At 33.6% G+C, this 23,239-nt stretch overlaps 1 protein-coding gene across 1 annotated transcript in view; it reads left to right on the top strand.

Annotated features, from left to right (window-relative positions):
• LOC112684402 (RNA-binding protein 24-like) overlaps positions 1-23,232 on the top strand; it is a gene marked incomplete at its 3' end in the record, with an annotated part of 30,237 nt that extends 7,005 nt beyond the window's left edge. Inside the window, exons 3-4 of the mRNA XM_025555920.1 lie at positions 8,748-8,805; positions 23,061-23,232. Of these exons, the coding sequence (XP_025411705.1) occupies positions 8,748-8,805; positions 23,061-23,232 (230 nt within the window). The remainder of the gene's footprint in view (positions 1-8,747; positions 8,806-23,060) is intronic.
• Between the last annotated feature and the right edge of the window lie 7 nt (positions 23,233-23,239).

Raw genomic sequence — 23,239 nt, 5'->3', positions numbered from 1 at the left:
CCCCCCCCCCCCCCCCCCCCGTTTGTTTATTCGTATGTTTTTGTTTCACCCTCCGTCCCTTCACGACATACGTGACGGTCCACGTTAGCGCTCGTTCGTTCACGCTCGCGGACGGACAGATCTAAACGTACTGCCGCACGCGCACACGTGCGCACACACGCACACGCGCGCAATCGCCAGGGCAATGAACGCTGATGGTTTGAACATCGCCGTGCGATACGGGTGTCGTGTACACGGAACGCACGGTTCCCAGTATGCCGTTTCTTAAAAAAAAAATTTAAAAAAAATGTATACGTTTGTTTAAGTATATTTATGCGTCCGCGAAGTGTGTTTGAAGATTTTCGTTTCGTTTGACGGAAAGGTTTTTCATCGAACACAAACCGCGATTCGATTCGCATCGTTCGTGGAAAATTAAAATTTGGATTTTAATCCCGTGTTCGCGTAATATCCTCACGCGAACGTGTAAAAAATTATCTCAAACGAGCTAATAAAACTCTAGATTTACAGACATATACAATACATAACTATAATAAGGATTTAATTAAGACGAGACCGTTTGAACTTCACTGATTGTCTCGTATAGATTACATTGGAAACAACTCCGATAAGTTCCATCAAAAACAACCGAGTGGGAAGTTTTCAACTTGATTGCATTACAGCCGTTCTTTCTCTCCCGAACTTACACTAAGTCACATACACAAATTGAGTACTTCGATACTCGTATATTTTTTTTAAATATCCGTAGATAAGTTCAACCGTCTTTAGACTATCCGCTCAAACACATTTTATGTAAATGCTGTATTATATTTATATGGTTTGCGATTGTTACGGTTATTGTGTGCACCGTATCAGAGTATTGATAACATAGTAAACGACGTTATAAAATGTAGCTAAATGTTGGTAACAAATTATGTTTACGTATTGTGTTTACTATTATTATATTGTATACCGCACGCCATTGTAAAATAAATTAGAAAAACCGATTCGTAAATGATTCATTTTATCAATAAATAATTATAGTCTTCACGATAAGAACCATCTTCGAAACATTAACTAATTAGAGATAAAGGATAATTGTTTATGAGAACGATTACAAAGAATCGTTTTATGTATTGATCTAAATGCGTCGCTGCACACGACTATAATGTTAAGCGTATAATATATTAATTAGTTAATTGACCGCGTAGGATTATTGTCCTATAAAATACACGTGTTAACCGTGTTATTTAACCGTTAATGTTATTAAAATGATCGTTCCGGGCACATGACAATGTAAATATATTGTATACCCGAGTATGGCGGGGTTGACAAGATGGATCGAAGTACCTGTCGAGTACATTTTTTGATAACGACGGTTGTGATACTTGCCCGAAACAATTGTCACAGCGATAAAAATTAAAAAATAAAAATCGATTTATATTTGCGAATGAAAACCAGTAGTTCGAGTAGTAGACGTGCAAATGAATATGTACCTAATTATAATCGTGTGTACCATAACGAGGTAACTCAGCAAATCTCCGGCCGTCGTGTATTTAAACCCGAAAAAAAACGATCACCCAGTCCAATAACGTGAATAAAGTGTAAATGTGCCTCACATTTGTTTAAACATTTTAAATAAAATTCATCCTTTTGAGGTCAAAATTGGAAATTTTGCGATGAACACATCTAGGCGTTTTTTTTGTTCGCAAAAAGTCGCGTCGTTTCGATGTCACCGAAATATTTGTACGCCCTAGCTAGCCGAGACCAACGTTTACATCCCTCTAACACTCATACACACACACACACACACACACACACACACACACACACACACACACACACACACACATCTAAACACACGCACGCACATACTCAAACTAATTCACGATCCGAATAGTGTGGGTGGGTTTTCGTTTAATAATCGCCCGGGGGGTTTTAAAAATGCAGTCTCGTTTCGACCGTAAACACCCGTGTGCGGCCAGACCGATAAAATGGACGGCTCCCTTTCCGCCCTTCTTCGCTCGCCAGTCAAACATCCCCAATCCAACTTTCCCTTCCCCCCTCTGACCAAAATACACATCCGCAACCCGTGCTTTCCCCGTCGGCGGCGGTGGTGGCGTCCATGGTCTCCGACTCGCTGCGGTTACTACGGTAACGACAAACACATTTGGACACAAAACCTCGGGAAACGCGTCGAGCACGCTAAATGTATATAACAAGTAGAATTAATTTCCTTTAATCCCCGTTTTTATTTATTTTTTTTGTGTTGTTGTTTTTTCCGCTACCAATAAAACGCTAATGTTTGTTCTAAAATGCAGTTGGTTGTATATTTTCCGCGTATATTGATAATATTGCATTGAAATAATATAAAAGGCCCAAACAGATAAAACGTGCGTGTTTAACATTTCGATATACCTGTATTATATGTATTACAGAGGTGTTCCGCAAGTGGCTGACGAACAAAATGCCCGTATGATTTTTTACCCTTAACGTACTGATTTTTTTAATTTTCTTTCATCAATACACATATAATAATAGTATTGTTATTATGTACAGATGCATAACCAGGATGGGTGGGGGTTAACGGATTTTAACCCTCTTGAAATGTCTCTCCTATTTTGTAAAATATGCAATCATTTTAAGACATAGGAGTAATGTTATATCAAGTCATCAAATTTTAATAGTTACAGTAAACTAAACTAAAACATAGCATGTTTTATATTTTAACTAATGTTTAGTCAGCTTATTAAAACAAAAAAGTAATTACTTATGTAGGAGAGAATTGAAAATGTAATAACCCTTCCGAAGTATTTTTCTCCCGACGCCACTGATTATATACATATACATAATTCTTTGAGAACTTGAAAACTATCTCTGTAACATTATTACACTTTACGGTGGCCGTATATTACACTCAATGGTGAAACGAAAAGACATTCGGCTGTATTAAAACACGATATAAAACGGTATGAGTTGAAAACAATTTAAAGAAAAACCTGTTGGATATGCTTACTGGTAAATACCGATTGTGATTTATTATGCCAAGCGAAATTCGAGTGTAGAAACAAGCGCGTTTTGCTCTTAGAATACTAATAGTAACCATGAACAGACACTTTTATGAAATATTATACGTCTTATCTATCAATCAAGTAGTTCTTAAAATATTTCGCACGTATAGGTATTATCGTTATCTTGGAATTTAATTTTTTTCAACAGAACTAAAATTGGTTGTTGGTACAATTATACAAAATTATATTTAAATGGTAATAGTATTAGCATAATACGAAAAGTTGTTGGTATAAGATGTTAAGTTTCGAAAATAGTAAGCACCTCTTATTCACCTTGAATCACTTAAATTTTTTATCTCCCGGGTGATTCCAATAATTGCAAAATTTGTAAAAAGTTCTTAGTAGCGTAACAATAAAGTATATTCCACTTAAAAGTTACTCGAAACCCGACGGTTTCATCGATAAACAATCTGAATTTAAAGGACGCCATACACGATGCGGTTAGTTGCGATACATGTAGCTATGATACAGACTCATGTGGGGGCCATGCCTGGCGTAAGCAAGGATCTCTAGTTAGACAAGTAATAGAGGAAGAACCAATAGGCAAAAGACCTTTAGGAAGATCCAGATTGAGATGGGAAGACTGTGTAAAAAAGGATTTAAAAACGTTAGAACCAGAAATCAGATGGAGAGAAGCTGCAGAGGACAGGAACAGATGGCAAGATTTGTATTTAACGACATGGTCTTAAAGGCCAAAACCAAATAGAAGAAGAAGAAGAAAAAGACATGTGGCTATGATACAGTATCATGACACAAATCTCATAGTGGATGGACGTGTTTCAATGATTATGTTTCAGTATCGCTTGGTCTGTATCGCAACTTATCGTTTCGTGTATGGGTCACTTAATGTAAAACGGTAATTGCGAAAAATATTATAAGACCTGAAAATCGGCTCTTAGTATATTATTTACGAATAAAAAATATTAATCAACGCTTTAATTCCACGGCTCTGACGTATGAAACACACAAATGAATAATCGTCACTTTGACACCGAACGATTAAAACGTGTATGCAAAATGATATTACAATACACTATCATCTCTTATTCCGTTTTACCTTAACCCGCATGCATTTTAAATGAGCCCTTCCAACCGTTTTGTTTTCCTCTTGTCTCGTCGCAGTCACTTAACGTATCATACTTCATTCTCAGTTATATACTCACATCCACAACCTACACCCGGCTCTTTGCTGGTATATGTATATTATTGTAATTCTTCATTTGTATTACTTATGGTACACGCATTCTACGCGGTGTCACAGCACAAAATACTCAGTGTATGAAATAAACTGCTGAACAATAAATATCATTAGAAACAACATCTCTGACCGTGTTTAATGATGTACACGTAACGTTCAAATATGACGCGTCCAACACAATTATGCTGGGCTTATTGTTTGAATTTTCATAATATTTATTAATACAACATCTAATATACTCTAAAGGATAAGTGACACATTCGATTGATTGAATACAAAAAAAAAAATAATAACAATTCGTTTCACTCACAATGTTGTTATAAAAAGATACACGTAGAGTATACATTTAAAATTGCTCGTATTAAATCATCGATAAACACGTTAGATTAATACAAATCAATAATAATCCAATATTATCACGCTATAAAGTGTAATCACATTTTTTTCTGATGTGAAGTAAAACATTGACATTTTTTTAAAAACTCTTAAAACTTTTTACGATCGAATATTTAATTTATGATCAGTGCAATTAAAAATCTAACGTTAAAATTACTTCAAACAGTTAATAGTATTATCACCGAGCGTTTTGTTCAAATAGTTTTGAACAATTTCCATACAACTTTTGTCAGCTAGAGCATTGTACTAGTAAACTATTTTAATGTAAGGAGACGGCTTAATTTATTTACTTAAACGAGAAACAAAAAAATAAAAAAAAAAAACGAAATACTGGATGAATGATTTGTAATTATTTGATAAAATCTAGAATCATGCCATGATGTAAATATATAATATTCAAAAATTGTTGATTGATTTATATTCATTATCAATACAACATGGTCAAAAGCAAATATATCATACAAACGTTATACGTATATCAGTATTATATAATACGTGAAGTCAAACGTAATTAAAGGTCAAAAGCAAAATAAAAAAAAATAAACTTGGAAAATTAAGCAACAATATCTATAATTGTTTGATTAATAACATCGTTCATGATAATTGAAAATAATTGTGTTCAATAAAAACTGTAAAAATTATTATTACCCGTAGAGTTTTATCGTATAAAACATTATAAATTAAATACACTCGAAACATGATCATCGAAAAAAACTTGGTAAGACAACTATACTTATTATTTTTCTTTTTTTTAAAGTTCTCTATCCGTTACAAATAAATATTTTTATTTTTACTGAAAGATGTACACCGCAGAAACGATTGAAGTCCATACGGATTTTAATCGTAATCCGTAATCGTAATGTCCACTGCATTTCGATGTGTCATATTTGAATTCGATTGTCGGACCGCGGTACAATACCTATCGACCATTTGTCGTACCGCGTACGGATATAAACAGCAGTAAACCATAGTCGATGAAAATCTATGCTAATACGTTCGTTTTATTTATGAACTCGACGCGATAATAATTATTCGACAACCGATTCCAGTACACGCGCGTACTCTTTTCGCTTAACTCCTCGTCCGTTTGCAACGTACTTTGCGGCCGGACACGTTTCGTTAAATTTTGCTACACGTTCGATCGAGAGGCAACTCGGAACGGTTCACCTGAGCCACTTGAGCGGAGTCCAATTTATTTTGGACCGAGAGTTTATTTCAAGAAACGCTCCGTACAAGAAACATTGGCCTGCGCCATGTGACAACTGACACCTACCATATATACGCTTCCACGCAGTTAAAAATATGTCTATATTTAAACCTGGCGCATATCTGCGCAGCCAACGTGCGTACACGTCCGATCGTTAAAACGTTTGAAGTTTTTTTTTCATTTTTTTTTTTCGCTTCGCGACGGAAAAAAAAATTAAAAAAATAAATATATATTCCTTCGTAAACGTGTAGGTATATTTATAAACATTTTACGTATTGCCGGTGCAAATATTCTATAACAAAACGATCGCGTTTAAATGCAGTTAATGTAGACGAAACCGAATGGAACGCGTGTCAACCAGTTGCACGTGCAAATTCGCAGTAATACACCTAAAATACCTACGGTTATCGTTTTACCGTGCCCTTAATAAAATTTACATAACAAAATATACCAGAAAATCATATTTCATTACATGTTTCCGCCCCGCTCTGCAGAGCGCATTATAATATAATGGTCGTTGTGTACGTGTGTGCGTGTGTGTGCGTGTATGCATTTGTTTGAACGAGAGTGTTTAGCACATGTACGTCTGCATGTTCGTTTGTCTCCTTGGCCTTCGCTATTAATAAATTAAAACCGAACTGTATCGGTTGTCACCGCTGCAGCGAATTATAATACGCGTACAACCGCTCTGCGCGCATAACATTTTACACTACGTACACACCGTTATGTTATAATAACTGAAAATCTATCGATTGTCCTATTTATTTTAAGCTTAAAAACATTTCGACTGCTCTCGTATATTCTTTCATACGCGTGTGCGCGTGCATATTTATAAACGTTGTCGTTTTGGAGGTTACGTCCGCACACGACTGCGCTACGAACAACATTACGTTATTATAATTATTATTAATATTGTCGTTATACATTTGGACTGTTTTCAATACATGTTTTTTGGTTTTTTTTTTTTTTTTTTTTGTTTGTCAAACAAATATCTGTGGCGCAGAACTCGGATTTTCGTATCCCTAGAAATAACACCGCGCCATTCCTTCCAGTGGCCACAAGTGCTTGGCAACGGGTTTCGGCTATTTTTACAACAACCGACAACGTGTTATTATTATTATTATTTTTTTTTTTTTTTTTTTTGTCAACAGCACTACACTTTATACCGAGTGACTTTATTATTACGCTGCGGTGGCTGACGGTGATCATACATACCTACTAACTCTCCAACAGGTCACACGAACGTCGCTGCCAAATACACTCAACTTAACACATGTGCTCATGATTCAGATTTTTCCGTTCGTTCGTACCGATGTCGTACGCATTACAAGATCATTTTTTTTTGCGACCATTTCGTTTCATAATAATAAAATATCGTCTGTCGTTTGCCATTCCGAATTATAATATCATATTTATTTATTCGTAAATATTTCTTGATCTCAAGGGTGATGGGATTGCTAACCGGGTGCGTATTGACTAGATTTTTCACCGATAGTATCTCGTTTCAAACAGAATTAGCAAACACTTAACTATGTACATCTATTGAACGCATAAAACAGTTGACAAAAAAAATATTTTTTTTTTTTTTTTTAAATATATTTACAATGATACAATTTGAAATTTATCGAAAATCGAAATGATCGATGGTTGCTATGAATATTTTGAACGGTACGATTTTAAACTCAAATGTACGAAAATATACAATGAATAAACGAAACGATTTTTTAAACCCCAGCACAAGCTTAATAAAATCACGAAGAAGCCATTGTAAGTAGTTCAGTCCCACGCCTCCCACCGCGTAAATAGGTATTCTCTATATTAGCACATGGACCTCTAACGATTGCATAATTCGAAGACAGGATAAAAATATTCTGACCGCTAAGTTGAAATAATAATTGTTCATTTTTTTGTTAAAAACTCTTTTTTTTTCATACTCTTGAACATTTTTCTCATTTTTTCTTAAAGTTAAAATGTTTAATTATACTAAAATGAAAATTTGTAATATGAATTTTTATGGGGGTGGTCTTATACTCGTAAAATTATAATTATTCATCTTGTATTTTATTTAATTAATAATTACTATGTAACTGTAGTGTAGTTTATGAGTAGTTTATGTCCTCAAGCTACAAAGACATTTTTTTTTATTTATTAACAATTCTATTTTAAACAGTTAAATTCTTCAACATCAAATACTAAAATTACTTCTCAAAATAATAAGTTAGTTTCCAACGAAAATTAATCATTTAACACGTGCAATTAAAATCAAAGAAATTGTTTTGAAATTCAAATATATTTTTTACACGTTGTACATAGTGATTTCTATTCGAAAAATTACTTTTGTAAGAATCTATAGTCGAAAGTAAGGGTTATGTGTAGAAAATCAATAGTTAGAAGTATACTTATAATGTTGACTCCCCGTTTCCGTAATAACAATCTAACATATATAGAATATAATTTTATTTTTAATTATAAAAGTTTAAGTAATTAAATGGTAAAACCAAAAACAAAAATTATATAAATGTAATTTATGTACTCGTATAATTAACACAAAATATTTATTAAAAACCATCAAGATGACACGTTTAGTACCTAATAGTGTACACTTTTATGTTGTTGAACAAAACATTTTATGTTCAGTATTATCATTAGTCGTTATTATAATTTCATACACCTCTACAGCCTTTTGTGCGTAACCGATCCCTCCGCGTGAGAATGTACGAATTTAATAAATAAGGTTTCTCTTTCTGGCATATAATATATTAGTTTCTTTGCTATTTATACCCTGTACGTATGAAATACCGATAAACGAGTGGGTGCGGGTAGTGTAATATTTCACAATGCGTTATACAAAATTATTAGTATGCTCGATTAATTAACAAGAATTTTATCTGTGTTTCAGCATTCGCTTTTCCTAGTATAAGAGCTGGATACTCTGCTGTGATACCAAGCCAATTTGGGTAAGTCAATTTAATTTTCATCTATGCTTTTGCACAATTATTTATTTTATCTTTACGCTATTGTATCTGAAAAATATACATAATATATATAATACATTTTTATACATAACATTCATAGACTCACGAAGTAAAAACAACAGAAATGTTGGTCCACAAAATAAGTAAATTACTACTACTGTAGTAAATTAAAATCAAAAAAAAAATAAAAAAAATTGTGACATATTATTTATACTTTTAAAAATTATCAGTTTTCTAAGTAACTACTAATTATGTAATAGTTAGTTGGCTATATCAATAAAATAATATAATCAAACAAGGGTTTGGTTTTAGACCAAATTCGTGCAACAATCTTCATAGGCACGCAATGTTATGTTTTCGGTCAAGTTTTATTTATTTTAATAATCATTTAACAATAAATATTAAAAGATACATGAAAAATAAATAAATATTGTAGTCGTTATTTAATACCATTTAAAAATGCAATTGGTCAGAAGTTATTATTTACAGGCTCCGTTTTGGGTTTGTGGAATATAGAACCTGATTTAGGAGTAGCGGATGTTCTGGATGAAACGAATTAAGAAACCAGTATATATTCAAGTAAATCATATTAAAAAAAAAAAGTTTCTGAGTTTGGAGGTTTTTAGTAAGGCTTGAGTGTTTTGCAATTCTAAAAATAATATTAAACCAAACATTTCAAACAAAAATTTAGTAATATTTGATTTTTTTTTATTTAATTTTTGGACATTTTGAACGTGTGTTTGGTGTGTGTGATCTTTTGTTTTGAAACTAATTTATACGATAATTTGTGGATTGCGTAGTTAGCACACGATTTTGTCAGTAATAAGTGAGAATCATTCAATAGTTTTAAAAGAAAAAGGAAGATACAGTTTGAAAAATAAAAACGATAAAACTTTTTGCTAAACCGTAATTTTTTTTTTCGATGCAAATTTATTCGATGTCGAATGAAAGTTTGGTGAAAATACTCATGGATTTCAAAGAGGAATATATACATTGAGACAACCCATCACTACAATGTTCACTATAAACCATCCCTCTCTCTCTCTCTCTCTCTTTAACGATCTAAAAACTTCCGATCGTCTGCAGGAGTTATTTGAAGTTTTTCTTGCGTTCGACTGAATCTCAATACATCTGTTCGTCTTTATATGGATGCAGTGTTACTTTCGTTATTAGCAATAGATTGAATAGGTATATCCCGCATATACTCTTCGTCTTTTTTATTTTAAATTTTTTACGATTTTGCACCATACGAGGGGAACCAAAACAACCGGGTTATGCATGGAAAAAAAAAACAATGGAATACACTATTGAGGTTTTGGAATCACTACTACCACCCTACAAGTACTGTCGAAACTTTTTCGGAACTCCCCTTCGCTCATAATCTCACCAACGCTGATTCTGCAATACGCTGCGTTATGTGTATGAATTCATCATCCAGCATTATTACAATATGAATTATTATGTTTTTGTGATCATATTAAAAATAATAATAATAACAACAACAATAATAATAATAATAATAATAATAAAAATAATAACGTTTAGATTTCGAATAGTATTAAATGTCTATGTACTGATGAACGCGCATTGAGTTATAATACATTTTCGTTTTCCCTATTGTGGTACACGCTGGGAAGTGAAATTGAAGAAAAATTAATTTTACAAAATTATATTATAACAAAACGTAATTCTAAAAACCCGCAGGTGCTCGATAACCGCTGCTTCTCGCATACGCAATTCGTAATTGAGATTTCCGTCTCTTCCGTCTAAAAAAAAACCATCTAAATCTGGATAAAACCATGCGATTAGAATATCCTTACGAAAAACGAATGTGAGTAACAAAATTGTGCGCAATTAAGTAGTTTAATTTATTTTAAATAAATTATATTAACTTTCAAATAGAAACTGGTATAATATTATAATTTCGTTATTTAATATCAGCGTGTTTAAATAAAACACAATTTAGGAACCAAAATATAATCATGTTTACATAATATGCATATTAAAAATCTATTTTATACTCTACATTTAAGCAATATTTTAATATTTTTTATCTATTTATATTTATATATAGTATAATAACTCAACAAAATTTTTTTATTTAAAATTATTTCGAAAATGTTTTATTCGACATACATTTTTGTAAAAACTATTATAAATCTAATTTATGTATTATTTCTTTTCGGATATAATTTTAAATTAAAAATGTTCCACGGATGCAAAAAAAAAAAATTTTAAATCATAAAAAATTTGCAATAATGATATAATGTGATGAAAAAAAATTATAGAGATATTAGTACTTATATATTAGTATATATATAATATTAAATCGAAGTCTCTTTTGAATTTCTGTAATATTATAAAAAGTAAATTAATTCCCCTGTGAGTAAAAGCGAGCTTGTATAATAAATGTTTCTAATATTTCAACACTTTTAATGGAATTTTTTGTTTTGTATTACAGTTTAGAATGATGAACATTAAATCGTATATAATATAATTTTGATTTTATTATTTACATAATTCACTGATGACATAAACAATTGGTTTTAAATATGATAAATGAAACACGCTAAAACATATTTTTACCAAACAAATAAAACATTTTAAACACAACGTGTTTGTCAACTAATATTTAAATAATTGAGGAAATCCCTATACACAGGCTGTTGACATCGTTCTCGAGTGTGCATTAGAAAATTACAAATTACACAGCATTTAGATACAAAATATAATACAGGGCGTGCAACACAGTTTCCCTTGTATAAACTTTAAAAACTTATACGTGTTTATTTGGTGTGTATACATGGTCCCACAAAAACTGCCGTGCGTGCTACATACTGCCTAGGCTCGCCGTTTTCTGGTTGATTATATTTTGATGATGTGTATACGTAGTAAAAATTCCAATATAAAATAATGTAACTTTTCGTGTATTATTACGGTTAAACGTGTACTCGAACTGTTTTAAGAAAAAAACGTTATTATTTTTTAATCCTGGTTTGAATAATCTTGATTTAAATATGCATCACGTTAAATCCCAAAGAAACTGCAATAAAATAGAAAAATAAATCCTTATACGAAACTAATTCCGAAAGTATTGAATTCACTGTCGTTTTTATAATGTCCAGCATATCGAACAGTATAACCGTTTGTACACGCAGGTATAGATATTCTTTTCTAACTTTTTTCCGACCAGTGGTCAGGTTACTAACCATTTGGATATTTTCAATATTTCGGATACCTTTGAATTGATGTGTTAGTCGAAATTTTTCCGAGTTAAAAATAAAAAATGTACATATAATATAAAACGACAATCTATCCATGCATAAGTCCTCAACATCAATCGGAACAATACGCGCGAACATAAATGAGTACGATTCCAGTATGTATATTTTTTTTTTTTTAACGAACCCCCACCCTCCTATAATCCTGGATCTGCTCTTGCATAAATCGAGAATTTAATTCGTATCGCATTCCGGTATGCACAGGCGAACGGATACGGAGACCCACCGCCGTCAATGTTAGATCGGCATTATTTTCTATTATTATCGTCGAACCGACGGCCGTCGTTCGCTCGTCCGGATTGGTCGTACGAAGTACACGTAAATCGGTAGCCCTCCGACGCGCGCACCGACGTTATTCATTGGAGGCGGTGGCGGAAAACGAGAGACGCGCTGCCGCTGCCCGTTCGCGAGCCTTCACGGAACGTTTTTGGTTTTTTTTTGTACATCACGCAACTCGTGGCCGGCAGGCTATGGAAACACGCGACAAATTATCGTCATGCGCGTCGCTGACGACGTCAACTCAACGGACGGAGGCCGGCGGAGCGAGTGTAGAGAATACACCCTCAGTAAACGGTCCGTCTGCTTTTTTTCTCCTTTTTTTTCTACACATATTCCAGGGATGTTCGGGAGCGCAATTTTCCCGTACGCGCGTACACATTGTCGAGGTATATCATTGCGGTTAATTGGTGTTATACCACTAGCAGGTGAAATCTAATGTTTCGCTTCACTTCGGCTCGTCGGACAGAACTCGCGGATTCATCAAACCTACTGGACGGGTTGGACGTCATCTACTCACATGTCCCGAAGAAGATACGCGATCGTCGTTCCGACTGGGCCTTTCCCCTCCGCCCGCCAACCCGCTATCGTTTTTCGCGTAATCAGATCCTGCACGCGCCAAATGTATTCGGAACGCGTCGATTGCTATAATGCTATAATAATGATTATATGCGTCGTACGCGTATATATTTCGTGTTTTATACGTATTATACAGTATATTTTGTCGTCCGGCGCACACCGTTGTCCTGCTCGTTAAGCCATTATAAACGAGCCTACCCCTTCCTTCTCCACTCGACCATGTACGGTGCACCGTATATATATATATATATATGAGTAAATACATATATATATATATATATATATATATTTGCGAAGGACACCCCCCCCCCCCCCCCGTTAAAATGCCTAAAAAAAAAAAAAGAGAGAGTGGAAGAAAAGAAAAAAAATACCCTACGCCACGTGCGGCCCACCGACAATAATATAGCATCAGTGGCAGTGGGGGTCGCGCGGTGCGCGATGAGTCATTCGACCGTGTTTTGAGTCATCCTTCTACCCTCCCTTTCCATCATAAGCTCCAGCCTTCGCTCACCCTTACACTCCCGCCGGTCACCATCGATCAGTGCGTGTATGCGTACGTGCGTACATGAGTGCGTGTGCGCGTCTGTGTGCGTGCGTGCGTGCGCGCGCGCTCAGTGCAACCCCATTTTCCGTTTCAACCTCTTCGCCCCGCCGGCACAACACCCGAACCTCCCCCCTTGTCATAAACACTTTCGCTCGAATCCCGGAGCCCTTTTGCCCGGGACGCACATTCACCGCTGCAAAAGCCTCCCCCCTCATCGTTTCTCGTCCTTTATCCTTCTTGCCCGATCCCTGCTCTCACCCCGCTATTTCTGATTCTTTTCCTCCACACCTACCCCGTCCACCGTACTGCAATCGTTCCGTTTCCGTCACGCGCGCACGTGTATATAGAAGCTGGTCCTCTCTCTCACTCCCTCTCACTCTCTCACTCTCTCCGCCACGTCCGTTCGACAACCCCTCACACCACTGCACACCTCCTTTCATCATTATCCCCGGGCTTTTGTGAGGAGCTACCACTGCGCGCTGTACCCCCCGCAAAGTGCGCGCGTGCTCGCGTTCACCCATACTCTCGCACACTCACCTACACACGCGCGCTCACGCTGACGTTGCACTGTGCGTGTACCTCTTTACCAGAAAATGGAATGTATACAATACGTGAACACACGAACGCGACATGGTAATACGACCGGTTACTACGCGCGTATAGCTACAACGACGGCGGCGGAAAGATGAAATTTAAATTAAACCCTCCCGTCGTCTGCAGGCGGCTACTCCCCCTTCAACGCGTGTTGCACACGCTTCTATCCCGGACGACTCTCTTACCAACACCACCACCACCGCCAACTGCACGATTGCCGCAAACTGCAGGTGTGGTTCGCAAGGGATCTGGCCTACCCCGCAGCAAGCGTACTGCGCGCTCGCGTATATCAATTATCCCCGTAAAATAAAAACAAAAAAAATCTAGTGTAACCATCAAAGCAAGTGTACGAGACACGCGTCTACGTTGATTTGAGCACGCGAATACGAGCATTCTTCACAGGTCCCCTTATGGACGGTGTAGCGCGAGAGTCGCACAGGTTCCGCAAATAATGACAATTTTTTTCTTTTGATCGCGAGTAAAAAGCTGTGTCGATGGAAACTAAAACGGTACATCTTTATCACATCATGTGATATTATTCATGTAGTTCGTGGTTTATAGAAGACAAACAATTATTAAACTGTACACGTTGACAAATCTTGGTTTGCAAATAAAAATAAACCTCTTGTTGGATCCGAAGTCGATCCGCCGAAAATATCATGTGCATCACTCCTCCCGAGAGAAAAGGACCTTTCCCGAGGGACTCACATCCGCTCCCGAGGTCTAATGGACGGGCTGCGATGTCGGGACAAGAATGACGGTGGCGAGGAGATGGCGTTGACGGTAGTAGTAGTGATAGTGGCTGATGTAGTGGGGATGGCGGCGGTAGGGCCGACGAGTGACGAGGCAGAGAAGGGTTGTGATACCGGAAATCCCACCGAGGGTTCCCGTGCAAACAAAGGGATCTTTGCAAGTAATTTGAAAAATTTACGAGTAGTGTGTTTGACAGTATTTCCACTTCCCGCGGCAGACTTTCCAACGCACAACTCCACACCACAGATCAGCTGTTGTGCACGTATGCAATTTGAAACTTATTACGTACACGCTGCAAACAGTATCAATATAATAATAATACGTCATTATGTTTAATCTTTCAAGGTGTTTTGTTTCCTCCAAATAATTATAACACCTAATGCATACGTCTTATAAATAATATATAAATATAGTGAAAGACTCCGTAAATATTACGCTATAGTATACAACACTCAAATTACAATTTTATACGTCGTCAGAATGTTGATAAATTTTTACTTATTCCATTTACTTAATGTGTAGATTCTATTATAAATTATATGTGTAAACATTTTTTAATTTATAATACATTTTTGTTTCTTCCGTTTATAGTTGTAATTTTTGTTTTATAGAATTTCGATTTGTTATTATTTTGAGTTAGTTGTCAATATTAACCTTGAGATGCTTTGAATAAACTTCAAAAAAAATATCATTTGATAAGCAAAAGGTAATTGAGATATAAAACTTTTTTTGAATACATCAATGACTTGGATTTACTAAAACAATTATATTACTCATAATGTATTTTCAAAGATAATTAAAATGCAATTAAATTAGTTCTAACATAATATACAATCAGCTAATTTAGACAACAATGAAAATAAACTCTCTGGAAACTTTACTACAAATTATTTGCAATAAAGTTGTTTAGTTTTGAAGCACATCATCGATAACTGTAATCGATGATACACGATCGACGCACCATCAATAGAAATGTATTTACAAAATAATTTTGCATTTAAATATAACAAATAATGATTAACGGTGTATTGTTTTTTTTTTTTTTACTAGTACAATGTACAGCTTTGAAAAAACCAATGACGATAGATTGGTTATGTAAAGGTATATATAATATACTAACTATATATATATATATATATATATATATATATATATATATATATATATACATAATAAAAATTCGGTGAAATCAATATTTTCATGAATTGGATACCCAGGTTATTAAATTACTCAGATGATGAAATCCAACGAAAATACGCTATGTACAGACATTCGTTCATAAAGAAACAATAATGTGCACTAACCACCAAAGAAATGTGACATATTAGCTATTACATAACGCATAATTGTTCGAAGATACACACTTATTTGATTAACAAGAATTTTAATCATAATTAATTCAAAACTATTGAACTACTGAATATACAAAATTATAAATGTACCTATGATTTTTTTATTTTATTTTAAATCATAACAACAAGGATTATTGGCTTTTGTATTTAAAGTTTAATTAACAAATTTGTGGGAGGTATAGAAAGTTACATAGATAGTTATATAAAATTGTACAATTTTGTTAATTTTAAAAATTTTATAATTTTTTTGACCTTATCTGGATCGGAACCTAATGCTTGTTGAAGGTTATCGTCTATTTCCACACTGTCTTATTTCCTGACTTAGTTTCTCTGTATCTTTCTTTATTATTACCTACCCTGATAATACTACTATTCTTTAAAATTATACTTATACATTTTGGGTAAAATATTATAAATTTTAAGAACATTATTTTCATTATTTTCACATGTTATTAGACATATATTTGAATAGATTAATTATTTTTAATACTGAATATGTAGGAAATCGTATTTTTATCCTTCAGATTTTTTTTTTTTTTTTTTTTTGGTTCAAATAATAATGAGAATAAGAAAAAAAACAACTTTTTCATAATTTCAGAATCTATTTAGTGCACTCAAATGTTTTATTTTTTTAATTTATTATAATATACGATACTATCCAGATTATTAGTTAAGTTGACTAAACAAAGCGTACGGAATACTTGTTTCAATTTTATAAAATTAGTGGTCCACACCACGTATTTTCATTACATTACATTATCCGAGTGGATTTTATCATCATACGTCTAATTTATGAGAACATCGATTTGTCTAAGTGGTTTTCACAAAGCAAAGGGTTTCCAAAGATAACGATATATAACGAACAGAACACGATATTATATAGTTGAACACGAGGCTTCGGTATTCTATGACAAAGATTGAGGGTTGATATTGTACAATAGAGGCGGACAATACGGAGGTTATATTTATCTGCCGTTGTCTCCGCAACGGTGACGAGCCCCATATAATCTCAAAAACGTTCGACCAAGTTGTGTTGTCCGATTCATTCTTCAATATTATCGATGAGAATACAATCAACGGTCTAATGACTTATTGCGTTTGATGATGTACCACGAGAAATATGTCCACTGAAATTTGTCGGATTATGCGTTTGCCGTTTGCACTTGTTGCGAAAATACTTAACATCTCAGCAACACAACGGTTTTGTCGGTAGAACAATAAACGATAATTCATTTCCCTCCCCCCCCCTGCCCCGTTCGTATAATACGCACGGTCTTCCGGAATTCCTGTACTAATAATTAATTATTATTTTTGTAGCACGACCCCGCGTTAAAAATTTGCGCGCTACGCACAACCGAAATCAATTCGTACTTGGATGTATTTGGACGTACGAGTGCATCGGTGAGAGGTCGAGGAATAACTTTTTAATATATTAAGACGTAATGGAGTGTGCGAATGTGACGTGCGCGAGTACAGCGGATAAAGTCTGACAGTGTTGAACGTGTTTCTTTTCACCCCGGCGCAACGTTCCGCGTGCACGCGGAGCACGCGTATAAATACGAGAAAAGAACAAACAAAACCCGTCGCGCTGCTGCACACGCGTAATTGTTACGTCGAATTAGTCGATCGCGCACGTACACCACCTACGCAAATAATATTTATCCACCATTGTTGTGCGTCTGTGACCTACGTTCCTAATCTGTTGCTCGTCGGAATTTTCAGATGCTCGGACAGTGGTGTGACTGTGTGTGAATGAGAACGCGAAAACTTAGCGTTTCGCGTGTTTGTAAACGGGCAATACAAGATTATCGGGTGTTGCCAATCGGCCGTCGCGGGCAGAGATCGACCCGACGAAAAACGTACACGACTACCATTAAATAAATTACGTATCCGCGCACATACATTTATACGTGTTAACACATATATAAACTATGTGCGTCTCGTGTGGTTTTATTTGATATTTTTTTTTTAATTTAATTTTATTTTATTTTTTTTATATATATTTCTTTGTTTGCCATGTTTTGTTTTTTTTTTTTTTTGCCACCAAGTGTTGATGACAGTTGCACGTGTGGAAATATTATAAACATTTTCTACATCCCGGACAGTTTTCCGTTGTTCGTTTCGGGATTTGTTTTTGTTTTTTTCATTTGTTTAGAGTATATTTATACGTATATTATTATACGTATATATATATATATATATATATATATATATATTATACACTGTACATCATCCATTTATCATCTATCATTTTAGTTAATATTGTATTACAAACGTTCCATCAGATCGTTTCTCGACAATTACGCTATCAATTATTATTCAAACGGTTTTAACGTACTTAAACTGTTTTTACTTTTGATTCTGATTTATGTTTACATTAATTTTACTTGACTGACATATCATCACGTGTTCATTACTATCATTATTATTTTATTGTTTCTATTTAAAAAAAAAAAAAATTGTTTAAATTCATTATTTTGGTATAATAATCCTATTATTTAAACATATGCGTGCTGTTGTGGTGATAGCTTATTGTAGGCTTTGGTGTAATAAATAATTTGATAATACAAACAAAACTTGTACGAATAAATAATATTATATGTAACATTATAACACTCTTAAATTATTGTTTAAAACATTATTTACATTGCATACATAGTTGTTTAATTTATTTCCTGTTTGGTGTGCAGGGTTTTGGTTTGCAGTGTTTTACATTTTGTTTTATTTTTATTTTTTAGAAATGGAGCATCGATTGATACTATATGCTTTGATATTTAATCATTATTATAAAACACAAATTAATAAATTATTAGTAATCATTTTAATCGCAGGGAGGTTTTCGTACCACATTTTAATTGCCTGTGCCTTTTTCGAGTCATGATAATGTTACATTGGATGACAATGCTTTAGGTTAATTTTGATCTATTGTTGTTAAACGTTGAGTAAATTAACTCTGTAATATATTGTTTTAAATTAACACAGTAAATGTTTTCACTAGCAACGTATAGTAGTTTCTTTATTATGTAAATTAATGATTGGCACGATGTATTATTGTGGACATAACGTCTCAACTATGTCTATAAATATTTAAATTTAAAAAAAAAACCACATAATTTTGAATGGCAATTGAAGTGGGAATGTTCATACGAAGTAGAATGATTATTTTAACATGTTATCATTTTCTAGAGTACTAGGGAAAAATGGCATAATGAACCCGAGTTACACACTTTTAGGCCATACATGATTAATAATGTAACGCACTGTGAGGGTACGTTGATACAAGGGGACGTTGAGCTCCACTGAACATTACAAAACCTTCTGTACTCTACTCCCATTACTCCCGCCACTTATTGGGAGGAGAAACACTTAATGTTTCGTGACGTATCTATTTGAGACTAGTGCAGTTTTTCTTTTTAACAAATTAAACACTAGCGATTATTAATTGCAACTATTACAAACTTTAGCTGCGAAATACTAACCGACTGAACACGAGTACCTGGCTTATATAAATTGAAATTCTTGTGTGAATGTCTAAAGAAGACAGTCGGGGACAGAATTATAAAATAATAATAGCGACAATAAATAAAGACAATTCGTGACTGTTAACCCTGCAAAGCATAAAAAAAAATTAATTGCTTACAGTGTGTATACAGCTATAGAACATTATTTTCGTTTAAATTAGTATAGCGTAGAACTTTATGATTATATATGACACAGATTTTTTTTTTTTTTTAATTTATACTCTTTAATTAATACTGATCATAGAGTTATACCATTCAGTAGTTTAATTTTTTTATAAATGTATAGAAATAATATTAAAACAGAATTACTTAATTTACATAACGAACATCGAATGTCGAACATCGACATCGAATATAGACGATAAAATAATAATACGTACACGGGACATGCTATTCGCAATCGACTATAATAGTGGATTAACTATAAAATAATGAATTTCCTTTCGATTTTCCGGTATTTATCTATAATTTCCGGTGCGAAATAATTCATCAATTCAATTTAGTTCCATACAAATAATCGTATACTTTTATAAATATATTTGCAAAGAAAGAATTATTAATCACAGTCAAATAAAATCTATATTGACTGTACTAAGTTAAATACACGAAAATTTGTTTGAAAAAGAAAATCAATTTTAAACAAGTTGAATAGCCGTATTTTATACTTTTTGTTAAGCTCATTGTGCAAGTGTGAGTATACTAAATAACATTAAAATCGATAGTATTCAGTTAGTTGTTGAAATTTAATTTACAATGTCTGTGTTCATCAAGTCCCGTAACACTTTTCTAGACGATAATTTAATTTTATGAAGCACATCATATTGATATTATAAAGAATTTAAAACCGATTACGTTAAAAACAGTTATATTTTAAATTCAAAAATATACATTTATCATTTATATTTAATATTTGAAATAATTCATTTAACTTTATCTTAAATGTAAATTATGTATTTAGGTTATTTTAAATGAATTGAATATAGATAGGTACCTATTAAAATGTATGTATATGAATGAAAAAAAATGCAACAACATTTTGTTAAAATTTTATTTTATTTTAATTTAAAACAAATGCATACTAATATGATTCACGAAATTGTAATAGTGAAACAGTTAAACAAAAAAAAAAAAAAAATAATAATAATAAAATAAAAATATGTACTTATAGTAATTATATAAAATATATTTCTCTTCGAACATTTCAATGACCTATATAACAGGAAGTCAATCAAACGATGAGTTAGACCGTAACCTCCATAGAATCCGAAAGACCACATGTATTGACCAAATAATAAGTGTAAAAAAATTAATTAAATATTAAACTAAAAACAATGAATAACTGAAAATTACATGAATTACATAAATACAATAGTTTTATGAAGTACGGCGTATATAAATATTCATAAAAAATGTATTGCTATTTTCGCTATGTATCTTATATTAGACGAGTCGATAAAATACTTTAATATATTTATATACATGTCTGCGTATCATACAAATAGTTGGATACATCTATATTTATAATTATTCAGTGGCAAAATTCAGAATATATAAACCTATATTATTAAAAATATTTATGTTTTCCTTTATTCGAATAAGTATAATGTAATTCCCCATCAGACTGAGTTAAATTATTGATATCTATATAAAAAATATGTACATTTTACAATATAGACAGGTTACTGGGTCAAATGTTTAATAACTTTTAAAACACAACATAGGTTATCATGATCCCCTGGGAAAATAGTTGTAAAACTACAATACAATAGTAATTAAATTAACATTTATGGAATATTATAATAACGATTTTCATGTTTCATTTAAAGGCAAAAAAAATATATAGCCATAAAACACAACCAAAAACAGTATTAAAGACAGATAAATACCCCACAAATTTTAATTGATTACAATATATGTATAGGCCGAACACTCACAAATGCGTGTCAAATACATAATTTATAAAAAAAAAAAAATTAAAAAAACTGAACACTGACATTATAACGTTCACAATAATTATTAAACACTAATAACTGCATTACCAACTTGATTCCATATACTATAAAATATAAATACGATTAAAATATAACACCCGAGCACCAAAATACTCATTATAAAACCCAAAGTGATACGTTTTACTTAAACACTTAAAAGCCCTCGACTTAGATTTATGGAAGATTTTCGGAAGGAAATGTAAGATAAATCTTTATGAGCATTCCCGATTAAATAAATATAGCTACCTAATTACATATAAACATTTACTTACACACACATACAATTTATAACCGTCTGCCAAAAGCTAATATTTCGATGGAAATCGACGGGATTTGAGTTACTTAATAATATGCCAATTTTCCCTAAGACTACGTTATACGGATGATAATATATGCATCCCATCAGCGAACACCAGCCACTTTACACGTAATTAAGTCGATTTTTAAGAGTAATAATCAAAACTGTTGGCTAATAGAATATTAATTTCGTATCCAAAGTTCTACAAATAATTAACCACCATAATTGATGTCCGTATCAGGACGATTTGTTGTTCTTAAAAACTGACTTAAAAGTGAATCCTTAATTTTAACACAGTATAATAGCTGCACGCTCGCAGGGCCGGTCTTGGACGAATAAGACCCCTGGGCAAAAAATATCAATGTAACCCTTATTGATTTCTATGGGAAAGACAGTGGTATTTTTCATATTTGTTTTTTCTTCCCACAAAGGGATACAATTTCAAATAATAAATAATAATAATAAAAAAAAAAAAATTATAAACCAATCAGTCATGATATATTCTTATCAATTTACACGAACGCGATAAAAAAAATAATGACCTTTAATACAGAAGGTCCATTAGATTACGTACAATTTATATGTACCTACGTAACTATTCGATTTCGGTGTATAATTTCGTTTTTCGTTGTTATTTATTACTACACATACATGTGTCGCATTTATTTATCGTTATCAATATAATTTTTATGCTCGAGGGTTGGACAAAAATATAAATGTTCAAAAAAATAAATAAATATTTTACGAAAAATGAAAGGGAATCGCGACCGACCTGTTGGCCACTTTTGCCCTTGGAAGATCACTCCGTTCGCCCAATACTGAGACCTGCATTACGTGCACACACACACACTCACACACACACACATACACATGCACACATTCAAACGCGCGTGTAATATTGTCCGGTGTACGTAAAACGAAAATAATTACAATAATAATCACAGCAGTAATCGATCGAATATCGTGTGCATTGATCGCAGACGCGAGTGCGCAGCGTCGTCGAAATACCGAGCGAGAAAAGTTCTGACCGACGTTGGTTATGTTTCAGGGTGCAGCCGAGCTACCTGTACCAGGCCGGCCAGGCGGCCAGCGCGGCGTACCTAGGAGGCGGCGGCGTCATGCCGCTGGCTCCCACGCACGCCGCGGCGATGGCCGCGGCCACGTCGCAGTTCTACGAGTATCAGAACGCCGCCGCGGCCGCGGCCGCCGCAGCGGCCCTGTCGTCCT

The sequence above is a fragment of the Sipha flava genome, unplaced genomic scaffold, assembly GCF_003268045.1.
Source record: "Sipha flava isolate LNK unplaced genomic scaffold, YSA_version1 105_pilon_pilon, whole genome shotgun sequence".
In the NCBI taxonomy this organism is placed as follows: domain Eukaryota; kingdom Metazoa; phylum Arthropoda; class Insecta; order Hemiptera; family Aphididae; genus Sipha; species Sipha flava.
This window is presented reverse-complemented; position numbering and strand designations above follow the sequence as displayed.